Raw genomic sequence first — 21,728 nt, forward strand, 5'->3', positions numbered from 1 at the left:
GTGAGACATGCACTAATTAAAGTACAAATACAGAGATTTTTGAAAGACTTGTTGGAGTAGGAAGTTCTTTAGTAGGCAATGAGAAGATAATAGAGATTGCACCTGTCTGATATTTAATGGAAGAACATTTCCCCCACCTGTCCAGATGTCGAGAATGAGCCAGGAGTGGGGAATCAAAGGCTTGGAACCTCAGCATGCTACAAATAAACCTTCCTAAAAATGTGCAAAACCCCCAAATATAGACAGAAATTCAGATGACTCCCTCATCATGAACATGGAGTAACAAAGCAATTGGCCAGCCTTGTGCTGAGTGATTGTCCCAAATGGTTTTCGTTTGGACTCCAAATTCATTTTGCCTTGGCTGTTCGCGCTGCTCCTTCAGAATTCTGCCCCTTCCCTTCACTTTAAAAAAAAAATGGGAAAAAAATGTTGCTTTCCTTTCAGACCTGGGTGCTGTGCAAAACACGGCCTAGCAGAGGCTTACAAAACCTCCATTGATTTCCCAGATGAAACCCTCTCTTTCATCAAATCCCACCCTTTGATGGATTCTGCCGTTCCCTCCGTCATTGAGGAGCCTTGGTTTACAAAGACAAGGGTCAGGTAAGGAAGGAGGCCTTGTTGCGACACGAAGCTCAGCTGCTGCACATCTGAAACATAATACTATCCCAGCCACACCGGGCAGGACTTTGGGGAGATCAGGTTTTCCCACATGGGACTGATTAAGGCCTCATCTGTGCTATACATTTAAAGCAGTGCCATGCCACAGTCATGGCTTCCTCAAAGAATCGCAGGAACTGTTAAGACTGTTAAGGCTGCTGACAGTTGTTAGGATACCCCCTGTCCCCCTTACAGAGCTGCTGTTTTCACAGTGGTTTAACAGTCAATCCCTCTTCCCAGGGAACTCTGCAATTCGTAGATCTGTTGTTGAGGGTTTCCATGTGCCCTCTTTTTTCTCCAGGACACGTCCTCTTTTTCACGGGTAGAATCATCACAGCGATCCATAGTTAAAAGTAAGGTAAAGGGACCCCTGACCATTAGGTCCAGTTGTGACCGACTCTGGGGTTGCGGTGCTCATCTCACTTTATTGGCCAAGGGAGCCGGAGTACAGCTTCCGGGTCATGTGGCCAGCATGACTAAGCTGCTTCTGGCGAACCAGAGCAGCACACGGAAACGCTGTTTACCTTCCCGCTGGGAAGTATTTATCTACTTGCACTTTGACGTGCTTTCAAACTGCTAGGTTGGCAGGAGCTGGGACAGAGCAACAGGAGCAACGGGGATTTGAACCGCCGACCTTCTGATCGGCAAGTCCTAGGCTCTGTGGTTTAACCCACAGCGCCACCCGCGTCCCTTATAGTTAAAAGTAGAAGTCTTCAAATGTGTCCTCTTTTTTGCTCTTCAAAATATGCCAACCCTACATCATGTTCCAGCCATTTTTGCCTCTGTCCCCACCACTGGTATGTGCCACCCACAAAAGCTTGCCCCAAAGGGTGATGCTCTTCTCTGATTTAAACAAGCAAATAATTACACACTTCTTTGGATCTAACCAGAGGTTGTGCAGTATAGGAGAGCTGGTTCTCGCAGGTGTCACAAAGAGCAGGACTATGTGTGATAGCAACCCATGGCTGGCCATGCGCAGGGCAGAGTGTACATGTCTGGCATAATGTTGTGCTCTGCTTTCCTGCCCCTGTGGCCAATGATGTGAAGCCCGGGGTTGCGGTGGGAGGGCAGGGAGATGCAAAATGCAACGTTGTCAGACGTGGGATCTTTATCTTATTTACCGTTTCTTCTATATTGCTTTGCATTTCCAAACAAATAAAAATCTCAATGTGTTTTTGCAACCCAGCCCCAAGCATATGACATAACATTGCAAAATACAAAAAAAAAACAACCCCACCCTTGCAAATGAAGGTCAAATAATGGAGAATAGACATTTAAGATGGCATGATGAACAGGAAAACAAAATAAGCATTGGCAAAACATGTTACAGAATTGGTTTTGTTAGATTTTCTATACAAAAATGCCATAAAATTCCATCGGAGAGCATCATTAGCAACTGAACAAAATAAGAGGCAGCTCTGCCCCTCCACTCCAGTAACCTCTCCCAAGTACATTCTTGAAAACGTTCCACATGCAAACCTCACTCTTAAGCATTCCCAGCAACCACGCAGATAACACAGCCAATCCCCGGCCAAATATTTGTTGCAAAGCAAACATCTGGTCTAGAAAAAATGCCTGGCGGCATTAAGCGTGATTTACACTCGGCTCTTCACCTACCTCCATCTAGGATGGTACAACATTGTATAAACAGCAACATAGCTATGAGGTTCTCCTCCTCTTCATATCATCCCACAACCCTATGATGGAAGTTAGGTTGATTGACAGGGATTGGCCCAAGGTCTCCTAGTGAGCTTTGTGGCTGAGTAGGGGCTTGAACCCTTGAACCACTAGCACCACACTGGCTCAAATTGCCCTGCAGAGTTTCTGAGTGAATCATTCCAGCTGAGTAGGGGCTTGAACCCTTGAACCACTAGCACCACACTGGCTCAAATTGCCCTGCAGAGTTTCTGAGTGAATCATTCCAACCACAACCCATTGGCTTTGGTGGAGAAAGGAAACACGGCGCAACCCTAGATATACCTACTCAGAGGCAAGTTTCACTGAGTTCAAGGATTGCCACATCAGCAGAGCACTTATTCTAGTCCCACTTGAACGGGTATCAGGTTTCTTGTCATTGACACACTAGCAAATTGGCCACCAAGCTGTGGGGGATGTCTATGGAAGCATGAGCTAGCATGAGTGGGATTTGATGACAGTTGCCAAAACCATAAATGGTTCTCCAAAACCACTTTGGAGAATGACTCCGAGTCTTTGACTGTCACTCAGTTGTGTTTCCAGACAGTGACTATTCCGGTTGTTACTCAACTGTTCACAACATTTGGCTTGTTAAACATAGCATTCCTTCCCTCTCATTCCATAGTGCAAAGGATGGGGAACCTTTGCCCCTCCAGATGTCTCAAGACTGCAACTCCCTACATTCCTGGCCATAGGGCCATTGGGACCTAAAAGCATCCCCCAAAGTGTTGATTGAAAACAGCATAAATAGAGATGAGTGTATAATTTGATGTTTTTAGCTGCTGCCTCCCCAAACCAGGCAAAAGCAGTGGTACTTCCGTATTCAGGACCAAGGAGGAACAAGTTTTGGGGGTCTCTAATGTGGAGGAATTATTATACAGGAGATCTTGGTCTTGACAGGTATCGGTTGACAGCGATCGCAGTGGACCACTCTGCCGGCCCGTATCAAAACTACACAGTCATCTTTGTTGGCTCTGAAGCTGGAATGGTACTTAAAATCTTGGCAAAGACCAAACCTTCTTCTTTGAATGACAGCGTGTTACTGGAAGAGATTGATGCTTACAATCATGCAAAGTAGGTATACTTTTACAAGAACTGCTCAGTGACATTGTCTGTCTCGTTTGAGTCACTTGCTGCTTTGCCACCTGATTTAAATGTGTTTCCCACCTCACCTCCTTGTGATGCTTTCCCAGCGCTTAGGGGAATGTTTATTTGAGCAACATCTGAAAATATTTGTGTGCTTGCCTTGCATTCTAATTCTGTGTGCATGCCGCTCTTAAGTCAGAAAAAACTGCCCTATTCCTCAGTGTAGGAGCAGTCCCTTGTTTGCTGACGAACACACCCAAAACACATTGGTTGATACGTACCAGAATAAAAGAAAGAGTACGGGGCCCATCAGAACATTCAATCAGAAAACAATTGAGGGACAGTTTCCCTGTGGAAATTGTAGTGTTTGTCCAGATTGCAGTTGGTATCATTCCAAGGGATAACAAGGGATATCAGAGCAAAGGTTTTTATGTGGATGAAAGCCTTTTTTACTGGGCTTCTTATGGAGGAAGGGTGGGATATAAACATGGTACTGATGATAATAATAATAATATATGTATGTAATACAAAATAAGTGATCTATATAGTGGCAAAGGGACGCGGGTGGCGCTGTGGGTTAAACCACAGAGCCTAGGGCTTGCCGATCAGAAGGTCGGCGGTTCGAATCCCCGCGACAGGGTGAGCTCTCATTGTTCAGTCCCTGCTCCTGCCCACCTAGCAGTTCGAAAGCACACCAGTGCAAGTAGATAAATAGGTACCGCTCTGGCAGGAAGGTAAATGGCATTTCCGTGCACTGCTCTGGTTTGCCAGAAGCGGCTTAGTCATGCTGGCCACATAACCCGGAAGCTGTACGCCGGCCCCCTCGGCCAATAAAGCGAGATGAGCGCCGCAACCCCAGAGTCGTCCGCGACCGGACCTAATGGTCAGGGGTCCCTTTACCTTTACCTTCATAGTGGCAAAGGACCCACCAGGCACCACCTTGCCAATGGCTCCCTCCACCCTGTATGAATTTGGGAATCTGTTCTAGCATCATAAATCAGCAGTTTGCCATATTTTCTCTCCCACCCTTAATTCTATCGAGATCAACCCATATGTCTTCCTAAAAGCTCTGAGGAAATTGGGCTTTTCTTATTCCTGGCATGCAGCTTTTTCATAGATGGATGTAACCCACCTCATAGTAAATTCAGAAGTGATAAACTGGATTAAAGTTTAGCCAAGTTACAGGGAACCAGTAGTGGCACCCGCCCTGTGGACCAGATGTCAAAGAGAAAAATAACTACCAAACTTTTAGAATACATCTAAAGGCAGCCCTGTTTAGGGAAGCTTTTAATGTTTAATAGGTTATTGTATTTTAGTGTTTTGTTGGAAGCCGCCCAGAGTGGACGGGGTATAAATAACATTATTATTATTATTATTATTATTATTATTATTATTATTATTATTATTATTTAAAGGGGGTCAAAAGAAATAACAGCGTCCAAATTTCTTGTGTAATTGAACAGGTGTAACGGGGATGGTGAAGAGGACAAGAAGGTCATCTCCCTGCAACTGGACAAAGAGCACCATGCCTTATTTGTTGCATTCTCCAGCTGCGTCATTAGAATTCCACTCAGCCGTTGCGAGCGTCACGGGTCGTGCAAAAAGTAAGCCCTCTCTGTCCAAACATGTCTATACAATGGAGTGCACCAAGGTTAGGAGGCGGTTAAAAAGGTTAATTTCCTCTCGCCGCAGGTCTTGCATTGCGTCTCGAGATCCTTACTGTGGCTGGCTGAACCATGGGACCTGTGGAAGAGTGAAATCAAGCATGTTGTAAGTAGCAGGATTTTTAATAAATAAATGGCAATGTGTTAGTCAACCCCAGCACCTTTAAATAGGTTTTAATATGCAGCATGGGTCAGGTGTTCTTGAAACAGAAAGTCATTGGTTGAGATGTGCAGAATGGACCTCATAAAATCATCTTAACTACCAACTACCGTATTTTTTGCTCTATAAGACTCACTTTTTCCCTCCTAAAAAGTAAGGGGAAATGTGTGTGCATCTTATGGAGTGAATGCAGGCTGCGCAGCTATCCCAGGAGCCAGAACAGCAAGAGGGATTGCTGCTTTCACTGCACAGTGATCCGTCTTGCTGTTCTGGCTTCTGAGATTCAGAATTTTTTTTTTTTGCCTTCAAAAACTAGGTGCGTCTTGTGGTCTGGTGCGTCTTATAGAGCGAAAAATACAGTCATTTCTGGGCTCTGAGGGGTTAATAATCTTGTGAAGCTTTCAACCATCTGGGACCAGGTTGTCTGAAGGGCCATTTTCACCCATATGAACCAGCTGGACAAATAAAATTTAACTTTGCTCTGTGGCCCATCATTAACTAATATCTGATGGGGTGGTACAAGATACAGGACCATCTCAATGATGACAGCACAGTTGTGGACATTTCTCCCTGGGTAAGTCCCAACATGGGATCAGGGTTGTGTGAGCGTAGGATCTAGCCCTGCTAGATCAGACCAAAGGATTACCAGTATCCCGTTTGACATAGAAGCCAACCTAATGTCTCTGGAAGCAGGACATGAGTGGCAGGGTGGTGGCAATAGACCTCACATTGCAATAACTCAGCAACTGATAATTCATAGCCATACTGCCTCTGAATCTGGACATGATATTTGTCCAACGTGGCCTACATTTCCACTCCCCAATACCATGATCAGAGGAGCTAGTAAAAGTATAAAAGGTTTTATGGTGCCTCGTTGCCAGGGAAAGCAGGGCAGGGAACTATGGGTCAGATTGTGTTGAACAGTTCTGTCGTTAGATAATTTGGGAGGCATAGTGTTAAGTTCTTCTGAGCAAGACCCTTTGGGATGAATAGAAGTCATAAGCCAGGCATAGGCAAACTCGGCCCTCCAGATGTTTTGGGACTACAACTCCCATCATCCCTAGCTAACAGGACCAGTGGTCAAGGATGATGGGAATTGTAGTCCCAAAACATCTGGAGGGCCGAGTTTGCCTATGCCTGTCGTAAGCAGATACAACACCACGTGGTCGTATTCATCTCTGCTTCCCATTCGTTTCACTGGGGCCTGTGTAGGAAATCTTCCCTGTGGGTTGGGTATTATTTGGCCGTGGCTATTTAACCCGCTTGAAGTTACAAGGATTATTGTGAAGAAGGCATAGCCATTAAATGGTTGAGATTCTAAGCAGAGGTTGCTGAAGACAAAATCTCTTCCCTTCATTGTATATCTAGCGCCCAGCTCCCCTTAGCAGCAGCCTTTCTCAACCTTTGGGTCCCCAGATGTTGTTGGACTACAACTCCCATCACCCCCAGCTAGCAAGTCCAGAGCTCAGGGATGATGGGAGTCGTAGTCCAACAACATCTAGGGAGGGACCCACAGGTTGAGAACCGCTGCTTAGCAAATGCTGAATGAACATGTTTTGCGGCTTTTGTGTTTCTTTTGAGAATGACGGTGGCCATTGGTTTCTTCCCCAACTAATGCTGTTAATTGCAGGTTATCTTTGTTTGTTTCATACAACCACAGCGTTGGAGGATATGAGCAAGATGTGGAATATGGCAACACCGCACAACTCGGGGATTGCCATGGTAAGCACAAGTCCCAGGGGCCAACTTGAGAATGTGGCATGGTTTGGTTTGCGGGCCACACTCTTGTCGGTGTGGATGTCACAAAAAAATGGCACGGAGCACCCCGCCCCCTTGTAAACCATTTAGCACAAACCTAAGCCACTTGATCTTGGGTGGTGGAACCCCCCCTCCCTTGGCCATTTTTCTCCCAGCCTTCATGTATTGTTCATGAAGGTCTAGATGTCAACTTATTAAAACAGGTATTCCCCACCCCTTTTCCTTTTTTTTCTTCTTCCTTTTGGGTGAACCTATTGTGTTTTGTTTTCTGATTTTCAGCTTTGGAAATCTATTTTGCTTTTGCTTTCGGTTACTTTTCACTGATTACGTGTTCCTTTAATTCTTTTAGAAATTTTGCCTACTACAACTACACCAGATTACAAAATATTTGGCGATCCAACATCTGGTTAGTTTTTTTCAATCATTTTTTTCTCCTCCCCCCAGTTAATGGAACTTTTCTTTCCTTCAGTTCGGCATTTTCAGACAGCCTCGCCCCCCTTTTCTTTTTTACTTTTCTTTTCCTCCTCCCTTTTTCTTTCCTTTGGTGCAGTTGGCAAGACCTCCATATTTTTTGCTTTTCTGCTTTTACTCATCTCTCTTCTGATGGTCAAGGAACAGCCAAGACTTTCTCTCACTCTTAGCACTTTCCACCTTGTGTATCTGCATGCTTAAGAGCTCATTGTTAATTGAGACACATCTTTTATTAAGTGAAAGAGCCTGATTAACATAGATGACATTCTCACTGCACGAAATGTCCACTAAGCTTCTACTCTTTCCCCCTCCACTCAACCATGTCTTCATGAATGCTACCCTAGCAGTTAGATGCCTGGTCCACTTCATCTCCTCCCTTTCCTCCTCCTTCTCCGTCGTCCCGGCTATTTATAAAAAGCAAATGCACATTTCCCCCCTGAAATGTGTATTTCTGAAATGTTGGAAATGTGTTGATATCTTCAAAGGTTTTCAGAAATGCATTTGTGCTAATAGCATCATATCCACTAATAGGTGGCATTTAGCATCAGATCGCTTCAAGTTTTATGTGCTTCTTCCAGAAAAATTACAGAGCAAATGAGGGGACGTCTTTGCCTTTAATAAGCTGTTGGCAAGAATGAGAAGGATGGGGGTTTTTCCCCCCTCCCACTCGCATCACAGGACTTGTCTTTGTGCTTCCTTTACAGAGGAAACCCAACCATTCTCCAAACAACAGGCAAACTTACAATAGGCTTTTCATGTCTGCAACATTATTTCAATTGCCTACATAAGGATTTTCCTCCTCCTAAACTCTGATCCCTCAGCTCTCATGCGGCAAGAGAAATTATACAATAGCTTTCCAAGAGGTGTCTTGGTTTAGGTACTGAAACATAGAGTTCAGTTCCAAAAATCGGTGGTCTGGGATTTTGTGTGTCGTTACTGAAATCTCAGCATCTTACCTGAAGAGGAAAAGTAACAACAGTAAGGAAAGTGGTTGTAATATACCGCACAGTTAGATATGTAAACTTAGAATTAAAAACTGAATACAAAAAGAATTTCCTTGCCTGGATCATTAGGAAAGGGATCAAAGATAAAACTGCTAATATTACAATGCCTTTTGCACATTGTAATTTACTATGGCATGGCCACAGTTTAATAATAATAATAATAATAATAATAATAATAATAATAATAATAATAATAAATAATAATAATTTATTATTTATACCCCGCCCATCTGGCTGGGTTTCCCCAGCTACTCTGGGCAGCTTCCAACAGAACACTAAAATACAATAACCTATTAAACATTAAAAGCTTCCCTAAACAGGGCTGCCTGTGTGGACATCTGGTGGGAGGGTGTTCCACAGGGCGGGCGCCACTACCAAGAAGGCCCTCTGCCTGGTTCCCTGTAACTTGGCTTCTCGTAGTGAGGGAACCGCCAGAAGGCCCTCGGCGCTGGACCTCAGTGTCTGGGCAGAATGATGGAAGTGGAGACGCTCCTTCAGGTATAGTGGACTGAGGCCATTTAGGGCTTTAAAGGTTTTGGTTCAGTTCTGGTTGCCACACCTCAGGAAGGATACTGTAGAGCTGGAAAAGGTACAGTCCAGATTATCATTTGGGGGCTGAAAGAAAGGTTGCAGCTTACACTGAGTAAGAGGGGTAATATGACCAAACTATGGAGAAAATGTAGAAGGGGAAGTTTTTCTTCCTCTCTCAAAATACTATAATGTATGTGTTATATACATTTACAGTGGTACCTCGGGTTAAGTACTTAATTCGCTCCGGAGGTCCGTACTTAACCTGAAACTGTTCTTAACCTAAAGCACCGCTTTAGCTAATGGGGCCTCCTGCTGCTGCTGCACCGCCGGAGCCCAATTTCTGTTCTTAACCTGAAGCAAAGTTCTTAACCTGAAGCACTATTTCTGGGTTAACGGAGTGTGTAACCTGAAGCGTATGTAACCTGAAGCGTATGTAACCTGAGGTACCACTGTATAATAATAAAGTCAATATTTTAATGGAGACCACTTTGAGGTATACATAGAGCGATATATGTAAAACTATGACAAATAAATACTAGAACTCAAGACCATCCAATGGTGTGGTAGAATATTCAGACCAAATCTTCACACTGCATATTTGCCATCTTGGGCAGCCCTAAAAGCAAATTAGACAAATCCATGGAGGCTGAGCGGATTAATGGCTACTAATCATAATGGCTAGTTCGTATGGATTAGAGGCAATGCATCTCTGAATAGAGGTTGTTAGAGGACACAAGTGGTAGAGGAACAGCACTTTTCCTACTTTGGCTTCTCATAGACATCTGGTTGGCCACTATGGGAACAGTGTTTGGTCTGATCCATCAGGAATCTTACTTTTTAGTCCAACATTCAGTTTCCCACCAAGGTTAGCTAGCTGCCCACTGTCTCTGTATGTGGCGGTATTATGTATCATCATCATCATTAGCTCTTATACCTGACATAGCTGAGTTGTGGTTTGTCTGTCCGTCTGTCTGTCTGTCCACTCGCTGTGCATTCAGACACCTCTTGAGATATCGCTGCCAAACTTAACACAATGATTCCCAAGAGAGAGGAACTGGTTTCCCATCTATGTTTGGCTACTGTTGTGACACCGCTTTACATCAAGATGCTGGACTGCAACATTTTGGACGCCTCTTAAGATAAGGTCACCAGATTTTGCATGATGGTGCCTGAGATGCAAAGAGAAGTAGCAGGACTGTTTGTAAAAGTGCTTTCAAACAGCCCTGCACTGTGCTTTGACTGTGTGTTCTTGTCGCCAGAAGGAGAAGAGACATAGCATTGCCTTGCTGCTCCCAACTATGTTGGACATTAAAAGCCTTACCGTATTTTTCGCTCTATTACACGCACCCGACCATAACACGCACGTAGATTTTAGAGGAGGAAAATCTGTAGGCATGCCACCCGTAGGCATTCACTCCATAACACGCACAGACATTTCCCCTTACTTTTTAGGAGGAAAAAAGTGAGTGTTATGGTGCAAAAAATACGGTAATTAGCACAACTCCCAAGGCCAGATTCTGGTTTATCGTTGCCTGGGAAGGGCACACACAGCCCTAGAAACTGACAGAGTGCATTTATAATCTCAGTATTAATAATAATAATAATAATAATAATAATAATAATAATAATAATAATAATAATTTGTTTCTGAGAATTCTCAAGCAAGACCGGGCCCTTTCAATTGGTAGGTTTGAAGGGTTGTTGGCATGTCTGTTCACTATGCATTTGGACTTAAGACCTTGTAACCAAATTATGCAACTTGCTTTTGATAATTTAAATTTGATAATTTAAAATAAGGCAGGCTATTTCAAGGGGCTGGTCTGCAGGGCAAGCCTTGCAGGGGGTTGGGACCAGATGATCACCAGAGTCCCCTTCCAACTCTACAATTCTGTGATTTGAATGGTTCCTGGGAGCAGGGGTCTTGTCCATGTTTGGATACAATGGGACACCATTTTGAATCAAGATGGCAGATTGAACCTTTCAGAGCTGCAGCAGTGCTTTGGTTTCCCAGAATTCCTGAGCAGCACAGGAGGGAAATTATCAAGGAGGCAGGTGTCAGAATATGAACCTAAGAAGAGTGTGCTGGATCAGACCAGTGGCCAACCAAGGTGTTTGTGGCAAACCTGCAAGCAGAGCCCAAGCACACTTTCCCCTCCTGCAGTTTCCAGCAACTGATAATCGGAAGTATTACTGCATCCAGCTGTGAAGTCAAGCATAGCCATTGATAACCTAATCATGAACTTGTTTAATCCTCTTTTAAAGCCATCCAAGATGGAGGCAATCTCTGCCTCCTGAGGGAGTTCCACAGTTCAACTTTGTGCTGTGTGAAGCAGTACAGTGGTACCTCGGGTTAAGTACTTAATTCGTTCTGGAGGTCCGTTCTTAAGCTGAAACTGTTCTTAACCTTAGGCACCACTTTAGCTAATGGGGCCTCCCGCTGCTGCCGCCCTGCTGGAGCACGATTTCTGTTCTCATCCTGAAGCAAAATTCTTAACCCGAGGTACTATTTCTGGGTTAGCGGAGTCTGTAACCTGAAGCGTATGTAACCTGAGGTACCACTGTACTTTCTTTTATCTTCTCCCAATAGAAGCTTTGAAGCCCTGTTTGCAACAGGGGCACCAGTTCCCTTCTGGTGGTGGTTTTTTTTAGCATTTCCATCCCAAATTCCTCCTAAATGGTTAGACTGCTGCTTTTTTCTTTAATTCAAAAGGCAAAATTCCATGTTGGACTTCAATGAGAGCACAGTCCAGTACAGAGTACGCTCCTCTGATGTTTCCTTAATTCTATCTGCCAATTACAATTTTTTTCCACATGCTTTTTAATGCTTCTGGAAGTTTGACAGCAGACGATTCTTTGATGCTATTTGCACTTCTGTAATGAAACAAGAATGGTGTTTGATGGATTTTGTTTGTCCGAGAACTAATTCTGGTGGGGAGGGAGGAAAGTCGCAGTTCCCTTGTGTGAAAAATACGCCCTTTCTGCCTGTGCATGAATGGATGGGGGGGGGGAATCAGGTTTACTTTTAAATGTTGACATGATTCACTTGATTCCACACTGTCGATTAACAGGGATTTGTAAGTCACGTTCACCAACAGCTTTCCACTGCAGATATGAACAGGAGGTTTAGAAATTGACACCACCCCTGATGTCAACATGAATTGTGGCATATGAGCTATAGAATGCTATGAATTCCAAGTTTTGCTTTTGTCCAGTTATATCAAGCTCCTGGCCCTCATGATTACAAATCAATTGCCTGAAAGCTCACACCCAATTCTATGAATCCACCGTAGCTATACAGTAACTGGTATTGCTGTAGCTCAAGGCACAATCCTTTTTTCCTTTTCCTTTTTACAAGTGAGAGTGAGACATCCAGAACACCCACACCTGCCATATTCTTCCCAAGGCCCATTAGAAGAGGCCATGTTGGCACTGCAAGAGGCTGGACCTCATTGATGCCATAACACTAAATGTTACACACTCTAGAAGGTCTGGGAGGAGATCTCAGTGAGACCTTTGCTCAGTCAGCATGACTCTTAAGTCTGTGAGCTCCTTACCTCTCTATACATACTGTATTTTTTGCTTTATAAGACTCACTTTTCCCCTCCTAAAAAGTGAGGGGAAATGTGTGTGCGTCTTATGGAGCGAACGCAGGCTGCGCAGCTATCCCAGAAGCCAGAACAGCAATAGGGATCGCTGCTTTCGCTGCGCAGCGATCCCTCTTGTTGTTCTGGCTTCTGAGATTCAGAATATCTTTTTTCTTGTTTTCCTCCTCCAAAAACTAGGTGCGTCACAGTCTGGTGCGTCTTAGAGAGCAAAAAATACGGTATATTGTTTCTAGTCAAAATGTCTTAAACACACACACACAGAAGTATGGGAAATAAAGTCGTAATAAAGGTATTACAAGCATTCCGTACTGTCTTGTCTCAATTCTGCACCCAGAGGATTGTGTGCATAGTATATAAATCTATGCAGAGCTTTGTTTTGCCAAGTTAGATGCAAAGCAAGACACTCAAGTTTAGAATGAATCCCCCCATCATAAATGTGTTAGAGAAAGGGGATTAGCTCTTCAAATGCCTTTTCTGTGGTGGCTCCCCAAATGTGGAATGCTCTCCCCCCCAGAGAAGCTTGCCTGGCGCCTTCATTACATATCTTTAGGCGCCAGGCAAAAAATTCCTTTTTACCCAGGCATTTGGCTAATGAAACAATCGATGACCTTTTAAACTTGGGGAGGCAGGGGGAGGTTATGATTTTATTTTTTATTATGTTACGTGTTTTTATGCTGTAACCTGCCCTGTGATCTTGGGATGAAAGGCAGTATATAAATGTAATAAATAATAATAAATTGACAGAAACAAAAATCAGAAACCCAGCCTGACACAGAAAAAGGCAGCTTCCTCCATTCCTAAATTCTGCTTCCCACCCACCCCTCCATTTTCCATCTTCCTTACTGATTTTATTTAAGCACCACAGTCATTGAATAATTCGCAATACATTTCCTGTCCCTGACTTGAAATCTGATTTTAAAGAGCAAGTCACAGTATAATGCTGTTGTTCCGCATGCAACTCCTATTAAGCCAATTTTCCAAATACAATTTAGCAGTCATTGTGCAAAGTCACTAGCTGTTGAGGGTTTCATATAAAAAAAGAAACACACACACACACACACACCATAGAGTGGGGGGCAGGAACCGGACTGCAATGCACATTAATAAAAGCAAAATCTGTTTGCCACCACAGACATGGCGTTACCCTCAACTTCTGTTACCACAGTGGAAAGTATCCCAGTTTTCTCACCCAAAGTGATTGGTTCCTGGAAACCTAAAGTGACTGGCTCCCGGAAATTTGTAGCCCAAGATGACCCAAACACCTCTGATTACTCTGATTCATTATCAGGGGTCCCGAAGGGTAAGGCCTAACCAGGGGTTTTATTACGGTTGAAAGGAAACCTGATAGCTTCAGCAGTTTCAAATTCAAACGCTTGTTCTTATCAAAATGTGCATGCAGTATCATCCTTTGTATGTAATAAAAAGGTGTAATTTTGGCTAACAGAGCAGGGAGGAGGGGGGATTTGGGAGACAAGATGAGCAGCAAAACAGAGTTTTGTGTGTTGAACACTTTGTTGAAAACTCCTGCTCATCCTGTTATTCTCACCCCCAGCCAAATTTTGTTGGCATACGCATTTTGTTTTGCATACGCATTTATTGCATGCTCAACAGCGCATGTCAGCCGAGCATCAAATCCCATTGAGTTCAATGGGGCTTACTCCCGGAAAACTGTCCTCCTGCACCACACTGCCTTACGTGTACTTTGTTATGGGTCTGCGATATTCCTTCTGGCTGGCCCACAAAGTTTTACTCTCTCGCATAAGGCTCGCCGCAGCATAGCTTTGCAAAAAGCCTTTGCACGGAGTAACCGCATTAATCCACCACAGCAGAAACGAAAGCATTCTGGCTTTTAACAAAAGTCTCTCAAAAACTCTTGCAGCACAAGCTTCCTTCCAATTGCTGCATCCTTTATCGGCGCTAAGGTGTCTTTCTGTGAGATACACCTCAAAACTGTGGGAGTTTGAGTTTCCTAAATCTCTCCCGCTAAGAACAACTCCACATGTTAACATCATCACAAACAGTGGGTTAATCGCCACGTAAGAAGAATCATGTACTCCATAAAGGGCAGTGTGGTGCTGCATGGTTGACCGTAGGTACATAGATCAGGCAGCCAGTGCATATACTGTGACTGTTTGATCTGTGTATCCATGAGGAAGTTGGAGAGGGAGAAATCCCTGCAAATATCAGCTTCTGCATTATGAGGTGTCAGTTGGACACAGATTGGAGAGGCCTCAAAGCACGCTGGACTATTGAGTCCTTTGAGTGATGCTCTCTCTCTCTCTCTCTGCCTAATCCAGCACATAGGATTGTTGTGAAGATAAAAATGGAATAGCCCATTTCATCCTCACAATTGAAAAATAAATGAGAGAGTGTGTGGGGCCCTGGGTCACCAGTGAGCTTCACGTCTGAACAGGCCCCTCATCTTCTCATCCAAACTGGCTCGTCCTCTGTTATCTGGATACCCAAACTGGACACCTCATAGTAAATGGCACATATCTGCATGATCCTGTCTTTTCTTTTCTCAAAAAGAGAAAAAATAAGTCATAAGTTCTCAAGCAAAGCTTTCACATTCAAGTATTCAGCGAAACGTATCAGGTTTCCTTTTGGCCATTGTGGCAGCGCATTCGTAATTTGCTTCAGGTGTTTCTTATCGCTTGGTTGTCCTTTAAAACGAGTCTGCTTTTGCCAGGATTTGCTCATGTGCTCTCTCAGTCACGCTCGGTAGCGTTTTCTGTAGTAAGCCTTTCCCCTCCTTTTCCCTCTTCTGCACAATGCCATTAAAACCAATAACCCTGAACCTTTCAACTCTCTTCAAAGGCCTTGCCTCTTAACACACACACAAACCACACGTAACACTCTTCTTTGTTTTAACTTTCCCACTGTGCCGAATAACACAATTAGGTGCATTCTGCCAAACTAACATTTTCTTAACGGTGCAATGTCTGTGGTTGCTTTAAATAAAAACAAAAACCTGCAAGCTCTGATATTAACGTGCGAGTTTGATATTTTTTCCTTTTTTAATACTATTGTTTGATCTTCTAGTGCAAAATTTAATGCATTCTATATTATGAAAACTACTAATACCTCTCATTAGCCGGATGGTTTTTAAATGATGCTCTGTTTCCAAAAGTTCATTACTCACTGAAGTCTAGGCCTTAAAATGCGTGGGTAATCTTGACTTCTTTTTTTAAGCTGTAGAGAATACCACTTCCAAAATAGCAAAGTGAGAAAGCGTTCCTTCTGGAGGGGGGTAAAAATATTAGCATAGTTCTAACAATGCAAATCTGCACATTATAGAGTTTTGCACAATATTTGCATAATCCTATCTCACTTTTGATTCTGATTCATGAGTCGGGCAGGAAATTGAAAGAGAAATCCTTCCACGAGTTATTAATTGCAGCTTGGCAGTGTAGCACCTTCTAACCTCAATTTTCTAGCAGAAATCGTTAAAGTTAACACCACACCAGCTACTATTTGTGAGTCTTAAAAGGATATTTCAGGACAGAGTGTGTGCATTTGGACTGGCAGAGTGTAGTAATGCTACTCATATAGTCCAGTTCTCCAGATTAATAGACACAGAGGTGCAGGTCAGAGATTGCCAGCCTGACAAGGGAAGTCTCCTTATGCTTGTGATGGCATCTAGAACTGACAGCCAATAAAGGCAGCCATGGAAAGAGAGCCTTCCTTCTAGCCTTCCTGGCCTGCAGAGAGGTAGTTCTGCTGTCTACTCGCCCCCATAACTATGATTTGCTTCCATTTGCAAAAGAAAATGACCTCTCCAAACTGGTAGCATTCCTTTTTCTCTCTTGTGGTGGCTCCTCTTGCCTGCAGTTGGGAAGGCAGCGTAGCAGAGAGGTTGGCTATTTTCTCAGTCATTTAGGAATTGTTAACTCTGCTGTGTAACAATAAGCCACCCTGTGGGTTTTTTAAAAGCTTATTGTTCATTGTTTTATCTTATGAACTGAACGGTTGTTTAAAATATCTTCTTATACTCTGCCCTGAGATCAATTTGATAGAGGGCAGGTCATGAATGCTTTCATAAATAAAATAAAAACCAGCTGCCAGACAGAACAAGGAAGGCAAACAGCTGCTGATATTGTAGTTTCCTTGAGCAAGGAAAAGCATGGCACTGCTATAAGGACGAGTAGGCAACATCAGTGCGCTCTCTCCTATCAGAAGTATCGATAGACCTAAGTAAGAGCTTGAACAGGTCTCTGCAGGTGCCTGTAATAGCTGTAAGATCCAGAGCAGAGGTGGAGACCATGTGGCCTCCAGATGTTGGACTACGTCTCCCATCATTCCTGTTTGTTGGCCATGCTGGCTGGGGCTGGTGATAGTTGGAAGTCCAACAACATCTGGAGGGCCCCTGATCCCAAGAGCCAAGCAGGCGTCAGTGAGGGGTGCAACTGTAGAACAATACCCCTATTAAGAGGGCAACGTGAACTGGTCAGCAGGGTTCCTCCAACAGCCATGCCCTGCTTGATGCCTGTGGTCAGCTTTGATAAGTTAGCTAAGAGCAAGGGGCCCAGAAAGGATGAGTGGAAAGACCAAACTGCAGCACAGTACTGCAGCAAGCCCATGCCATCATTTCACATCCTTCTGATCTGACAGCCCGGCATAACGGCACTGCAGTCTCCTGAGCCAGCAGAAATATTTATCTGGGCACAGGGGGCAAGACCTCCATTAAGAATGAAGGGCAAAATCTCCAAAATTGGGGGGGGCTGTATCAGTGTTGTGGGGTTGCTCCACCAAACTGGACAGCTGGAGCGCTTTCATTGGATTGAAATGATGGGCAAATGCATTAGACATCCATATTATCACAGAGATACTGCATATTAATGTAGATGCATGATGCTGGTGGTGTAAATTGGGGAAAATATAACACATCAAATGTAGGATAAATTATGGTGGAGGCCAACCCTAAACACGTTCAGATTTCAATGAGGACTGTTTCATACATGGGCTGCAATCATGCAACTTCAAGCAATTTCAGGTTAGGATTAGGGGTCAAGGTTAGGGTTAATGTGAGAGTTATGAACGTGCTTCAACTTTCTCCCATTAAAATAAATAGAAATTGTGCTGGATTGTGCCTGCCATGTTTTTAGTCTCCACCTGAATTAGATACATCAGAAACCACTTAGCACTTAAAAACATCTGTTGGTATATGTATATATACACCACTAATGACTCCCTGAGGAGGATATCCATGTCAGAAGACTAGTGATTCCTACCCCTACTGTGCAAATCTCTCTCTCTCTCAAGTGCAGTGGTACTAGGTTTCTGTTATGTCTGGTTAGTACTGCAGCTTAAGATAAGCAAGCTTTGTTTTACGGTCATGCAGAATAAAACACGCTCTAATCTCTCCATACCACATGTGTTTGTTGTAGGTGTCAGGTGGGAAGTCCAGTCAGGAGATTCTAACCAAATGGTGCACATGAATGTCCTGATTACATGCGTCTTTGCTGCCTTCCTGCTGGGAGCCTTTATTGCAGGCGTGGCTGTTTACTGTTACCGGGATATGTTTGTGAGAAAGTCCAGGAAGATTCACAAAGACGCAGAGTCAGCTCAGTCCTGTACGGACTCGAGCGGGAGTTTCGCCAAGCTGAATGGCCTCTTCGATAGCCCAGTCAAGGAGTATCAACAGAATATCGATTCTCCCAAGCTGTATTCAAACTTGTTAACAAGCAGAAAAGAGATGCCGCCAACGGCCGACACAAAGTCCATGATGATGGTGGACCACAGAGGCCAACCGCCAGAACTGGCAGCTCTTCCAACACCAGAATCCACGCCAGTGCTGCAGCAAAAGACTTTGCAGTCTATGAAAAGTCAGATGGACAAAGCGCAGAACAACCTCAGTGCTTCTAGAAAAGAAACTCCTCTGAAGAGCCCTCAGTTTTTCCCGTCCAGTCCTCCACCTCATTCTCCTCTAAGTCACGGACACATCCCCAGCGCTATTGTTCTTCCAAACGCCACCCACGACTACAACATGTCCTTCTCAAATTCCAACGCACACAAAGCAGACAAGAAGATGCAGAACATGGACCACCCGCACACAAAGTCATCGGGCAAGAGAGACCACAGGAGGTCTGTGGATTCCAGGAACACCTTGAACGATTTCCTGAAACATTTGAACGAAATGCCTAGCAACCCCAAAGCCATTATGGGAGACCTCCAGGTGGCTCACCAAACTTTAATGCTGGATCCCATGGGAAACATGACTGAGATCCCGCCTAAAGTTCCCAACAGGGAAGCCTCTTTGTATTCTCCTCCATCCACCCTTCCGCGAAACAGTCCGACGAAACGGGTGGACGTCCCTACCACGCCGGCGGTACCCATGACCTCTTTGGAAAGACAGAGGGGCTACCACAAAAATTCATCGCAGCGGCATTCTATATCAGCCCTCCCTAAAAACTTAAACTCGCCCAACGGCGTGCTGCTGTCGCGGCAGCCTAGTATTAACCGCGGGGGATACATACCTCCCGGAGGAGGCTCAAAGATGGACTACATGCAAGGGGCACCAGTGAGTGTCCATCTACAGCCTTCCTTGTCTAGGCAAAGCAGTTACACGAGCAATGGAACGCTCCCTCGGACAGGGATAAAGAGGACGCCCTCCCTCAAACCAGACGTGCCGCCCAAACCCTCGTTCGCTCCCCAGACGCCTTCAGTCAGACCACTGAACAAATACAGCTACTGAGACTTGCGTATTCTGTCAAGAGGTGTGGGATGATGTTGCAGGACAGACAATAAGACAGTGACTCGCTTGTCATGAGAAACACACACACACGGAGAGAGAGAGAATGAACAAGCCGCCAAAGAACCTGTTCTTACTCCAGCAACATCTGGGCTTTTGCCACACACCTGGCTTAAAGCAAGGCTCAGCTTGCTAAACAGATTATAACAAAAGAAGGTGCTGGCCCTTCACATTTCTTTTGTTTGGAGCAGAGGAGACATGTAGCACAATGGGAGGGGGAACTACCTGAGCAAACGTACTTGGGGAGGAAAGGGGGAGGGGGAAAAGATCTGCGAGCAAAAATACTTGAAGATAATAATAATAATAATAACGATAACAATAAAATGGGGTTCATTTTTAGACTGCCATAATGTGTAGTCTTCCCATGAAATGTGAACATTTTAATATGTATGCATTTGCCTTGCCTCTTGCACAAATGTCAGCAAATGATAATGTCTCAACAAGTATGTTGGTTAATAAGCAACTTGCTGAACTTTGGTCTCTAGTCCAACTGTAGCATTTTTCTTTTCCTCCAAAGGATGACATTTTTGTTTATGATGAGAATAAAGGTGTTTGTGTGTGAGGGTGTGAGGGTGTGTGTGCGTGCACAAAGCTGGGAGGTATTCAATCTCGTTGCATCTTTTAAGTTACAGAAACGTTTACATTTGAGTTTGACTAAACCGACAGATGGCTCTGGTTCAGATTATTTTGGATTGCATGAGGTGTACAGCAGATCTCATGTGGGAAGCTTTGTGCTGTCAGATTTCTGCACTGGGCAGAACTAGTTACTATGTGAAATGATGCAAATGTGCTCATTCTAAATTATGCTGCTATAGAGTCAGATGTCTAAATTCCAAGTGTAGCATTAATAGAGGTCCACGGCAGTAGGGATGGTTAAATCAGTCCATTTTGGTTTCTTGTTTTCCTGATATTCAGTTCGGCCAATTTCTGCAGCAGTTTGGAAATTTTTACTTCAGAGAAATGCAAATTCCAAAGGGTTTGCATGGTGCTTTGGGAAGCACAAATTAAGGTAGGTTAACATGAAAACGCGAACCAAATTGATTTCTCCCCCATCTCCAGTGCTCAGCTGGTCTTTCAATCCACCTGACTTCCCAGCCTGAATGCAAACTTTAGAACTTCTAACTGTTCTTCATCCAGAACAAAGTTTCCATTATGGTCAGACTTTCTAGTTCAAAAAGTAGTTCATTTGTTTGTTTTTAAACACCGCCTTCCCCCAAACTGAGACAAAATAAAGGCAGGGAGAATGAGAAGGGCAACGAAAGGGGGAAATACAACATTCCCAAGTAGAAAAGACCCTAAGAGAAAAAAGGAAGTAAGAATTGCTTCATTGGCCCCCAACAAGCCAGGGCTGTTCATGTACCCACCTGTATTTAGCGAACAAGGAATTGAGGAGCAAACCTATGGCTTGTATATTTGCTTAGCCCAATGTGGGATAAGATGAACTACTGCTCCCTGCATCCATGGCAAGTGCTTACACCAGCCTCTCCTACGCTGGTGTCCTCTGGTTGTTTTGGAGGACAAAACAGCCGTGCTGGCTGGGGCTGATGGGACTTGCAGACCAGAACATCTGGAGAGCACCAGGTGGAGGAAGGCTGGTTTACACCATCATAGGGTGGCCCTTCCTCACTCTGAGATGTTTACGTGTGAGGCATATGTGAGCCATGTCCCTTTTCTACAAAAGAAAAGACAGAAGAGAAATGTAGAATAAGATGTTCACATTATTAATATTATTTTGTAGCCCTTTCCAACTGAAATGAAGATACATCAGTAAGGCTTGGCAGGATCCGCCCAAGGAAAATTTGACAGTAGTGCAATCAATTTCTTTAGCTTGTGGTTTCTCCATAGTCATGCCGGTAATGACAATATTCTGTAAATATTCTGTGTGTTTACCTGGATCTGTGCATTTTGTGCCTTATTCATGAAAATGATTTTCTTTCCTTTTTTTAAAAGAAAACCCTACTAAACCCCTGTCAAGTGTTCTCGGTAACAGCACATCACAATTCCCCACATGCCAGCTGTAAGTTCTCTCAACAGTATCCGAAAAGATGAAAGAAAGAGGGGGGGATATCCCCACAAGAACAATTAATTAACAATGAAAAGGCAGCCTCTAAGCTGAGGAGACAGCAGCATTAAATCAACCTTTTTCGCGCTAAACACTCCACCCCTAACTAGCTTAAGGATCAAACAGTTATAATGTGAAATCATATGAGGTTTCTGGGGTAATGGAACACCTGCTAAAGCTGAGCATGCTTCTTACTGGGCTGCTATGGTACGTGTTTGCAGCTGATGTTCATCACAGATGGTGATCTTAGCTTGCAAATGATGCCCTAGTACTTGTATGCTGAA

General features: G+C 44.0%; 1 protein-coding gene across 11 annotated transcripts in view; it reads left to right on the forward strand.

Moving 5' to 3' along the window:
- The window catches only part of SEMA6D (semaphorin 6D), a 433,313-nt gene extending 413,369 nt beyond the window's left edge, over positions 1 to 19,944 (forward strand). For 3 of the 11 annotated variants that reach the window (XM_053365699.1, XM_053365700.1, XM_053365701.1), the window contains 8 exons: positions 445 to 600; positions 3,253 to 3,426; positions 4,902 to 5,042; positions 5,131 to 5,208; positions 6,893 to 6,984; positions 7,370 to 7,426; positions 13,764 to 13,931; positions 18,019 to 19,944. In XM_053365699.1, coding sequence (XP_053221674.1) covers positions 445 to 600; positions 3,253 to 3,426; positions 4,902 to 5,042; positions 5,131 to 5,208; positions 6,893 to 6,984; positions 7,370 to 7,426; positions 13,764 to 13,931; positions 18,019 to 19,325 — 2,173 coding nt within the window. In that variant the 3' untranslated portion in view covers positions 19,326 to 19,944. The remainder of the gene's footprint in view (positions 1 to 444; positions 601 to 3,252; positions 3,427 to 4,901; positions 5,043 to 5,130; positions 5,209 to 6,892; positions 6,985 to 7,369; positions 7,427 to 13,763; positions 13,932 to 18,018) is intronic. The other 8 variants (XM_053365702.1, XM_053365705.1, XM_053365703.1 and 5 more) reach the window with 8 other exon arrangements.
- The last annotated feature ends 1,784 nt before the right edge of the window (positions 19,945 to 21,728 follow it).

This window comes from Podarcis raffonei, chromosome 14 (genome assembly GCF_027172205.1).
Source record: "Podarcis raffonei isolate rPodRaf1 chromosome 14, rPodRaf1.pri, whole genome shotgun sequence".
Taxonomy (NCBI): Eukaryota; Metazoa; Chordata; class Lepidosauria; order Squamata; family Lacertidae; genus Podarcis; species Podarcis raffonei.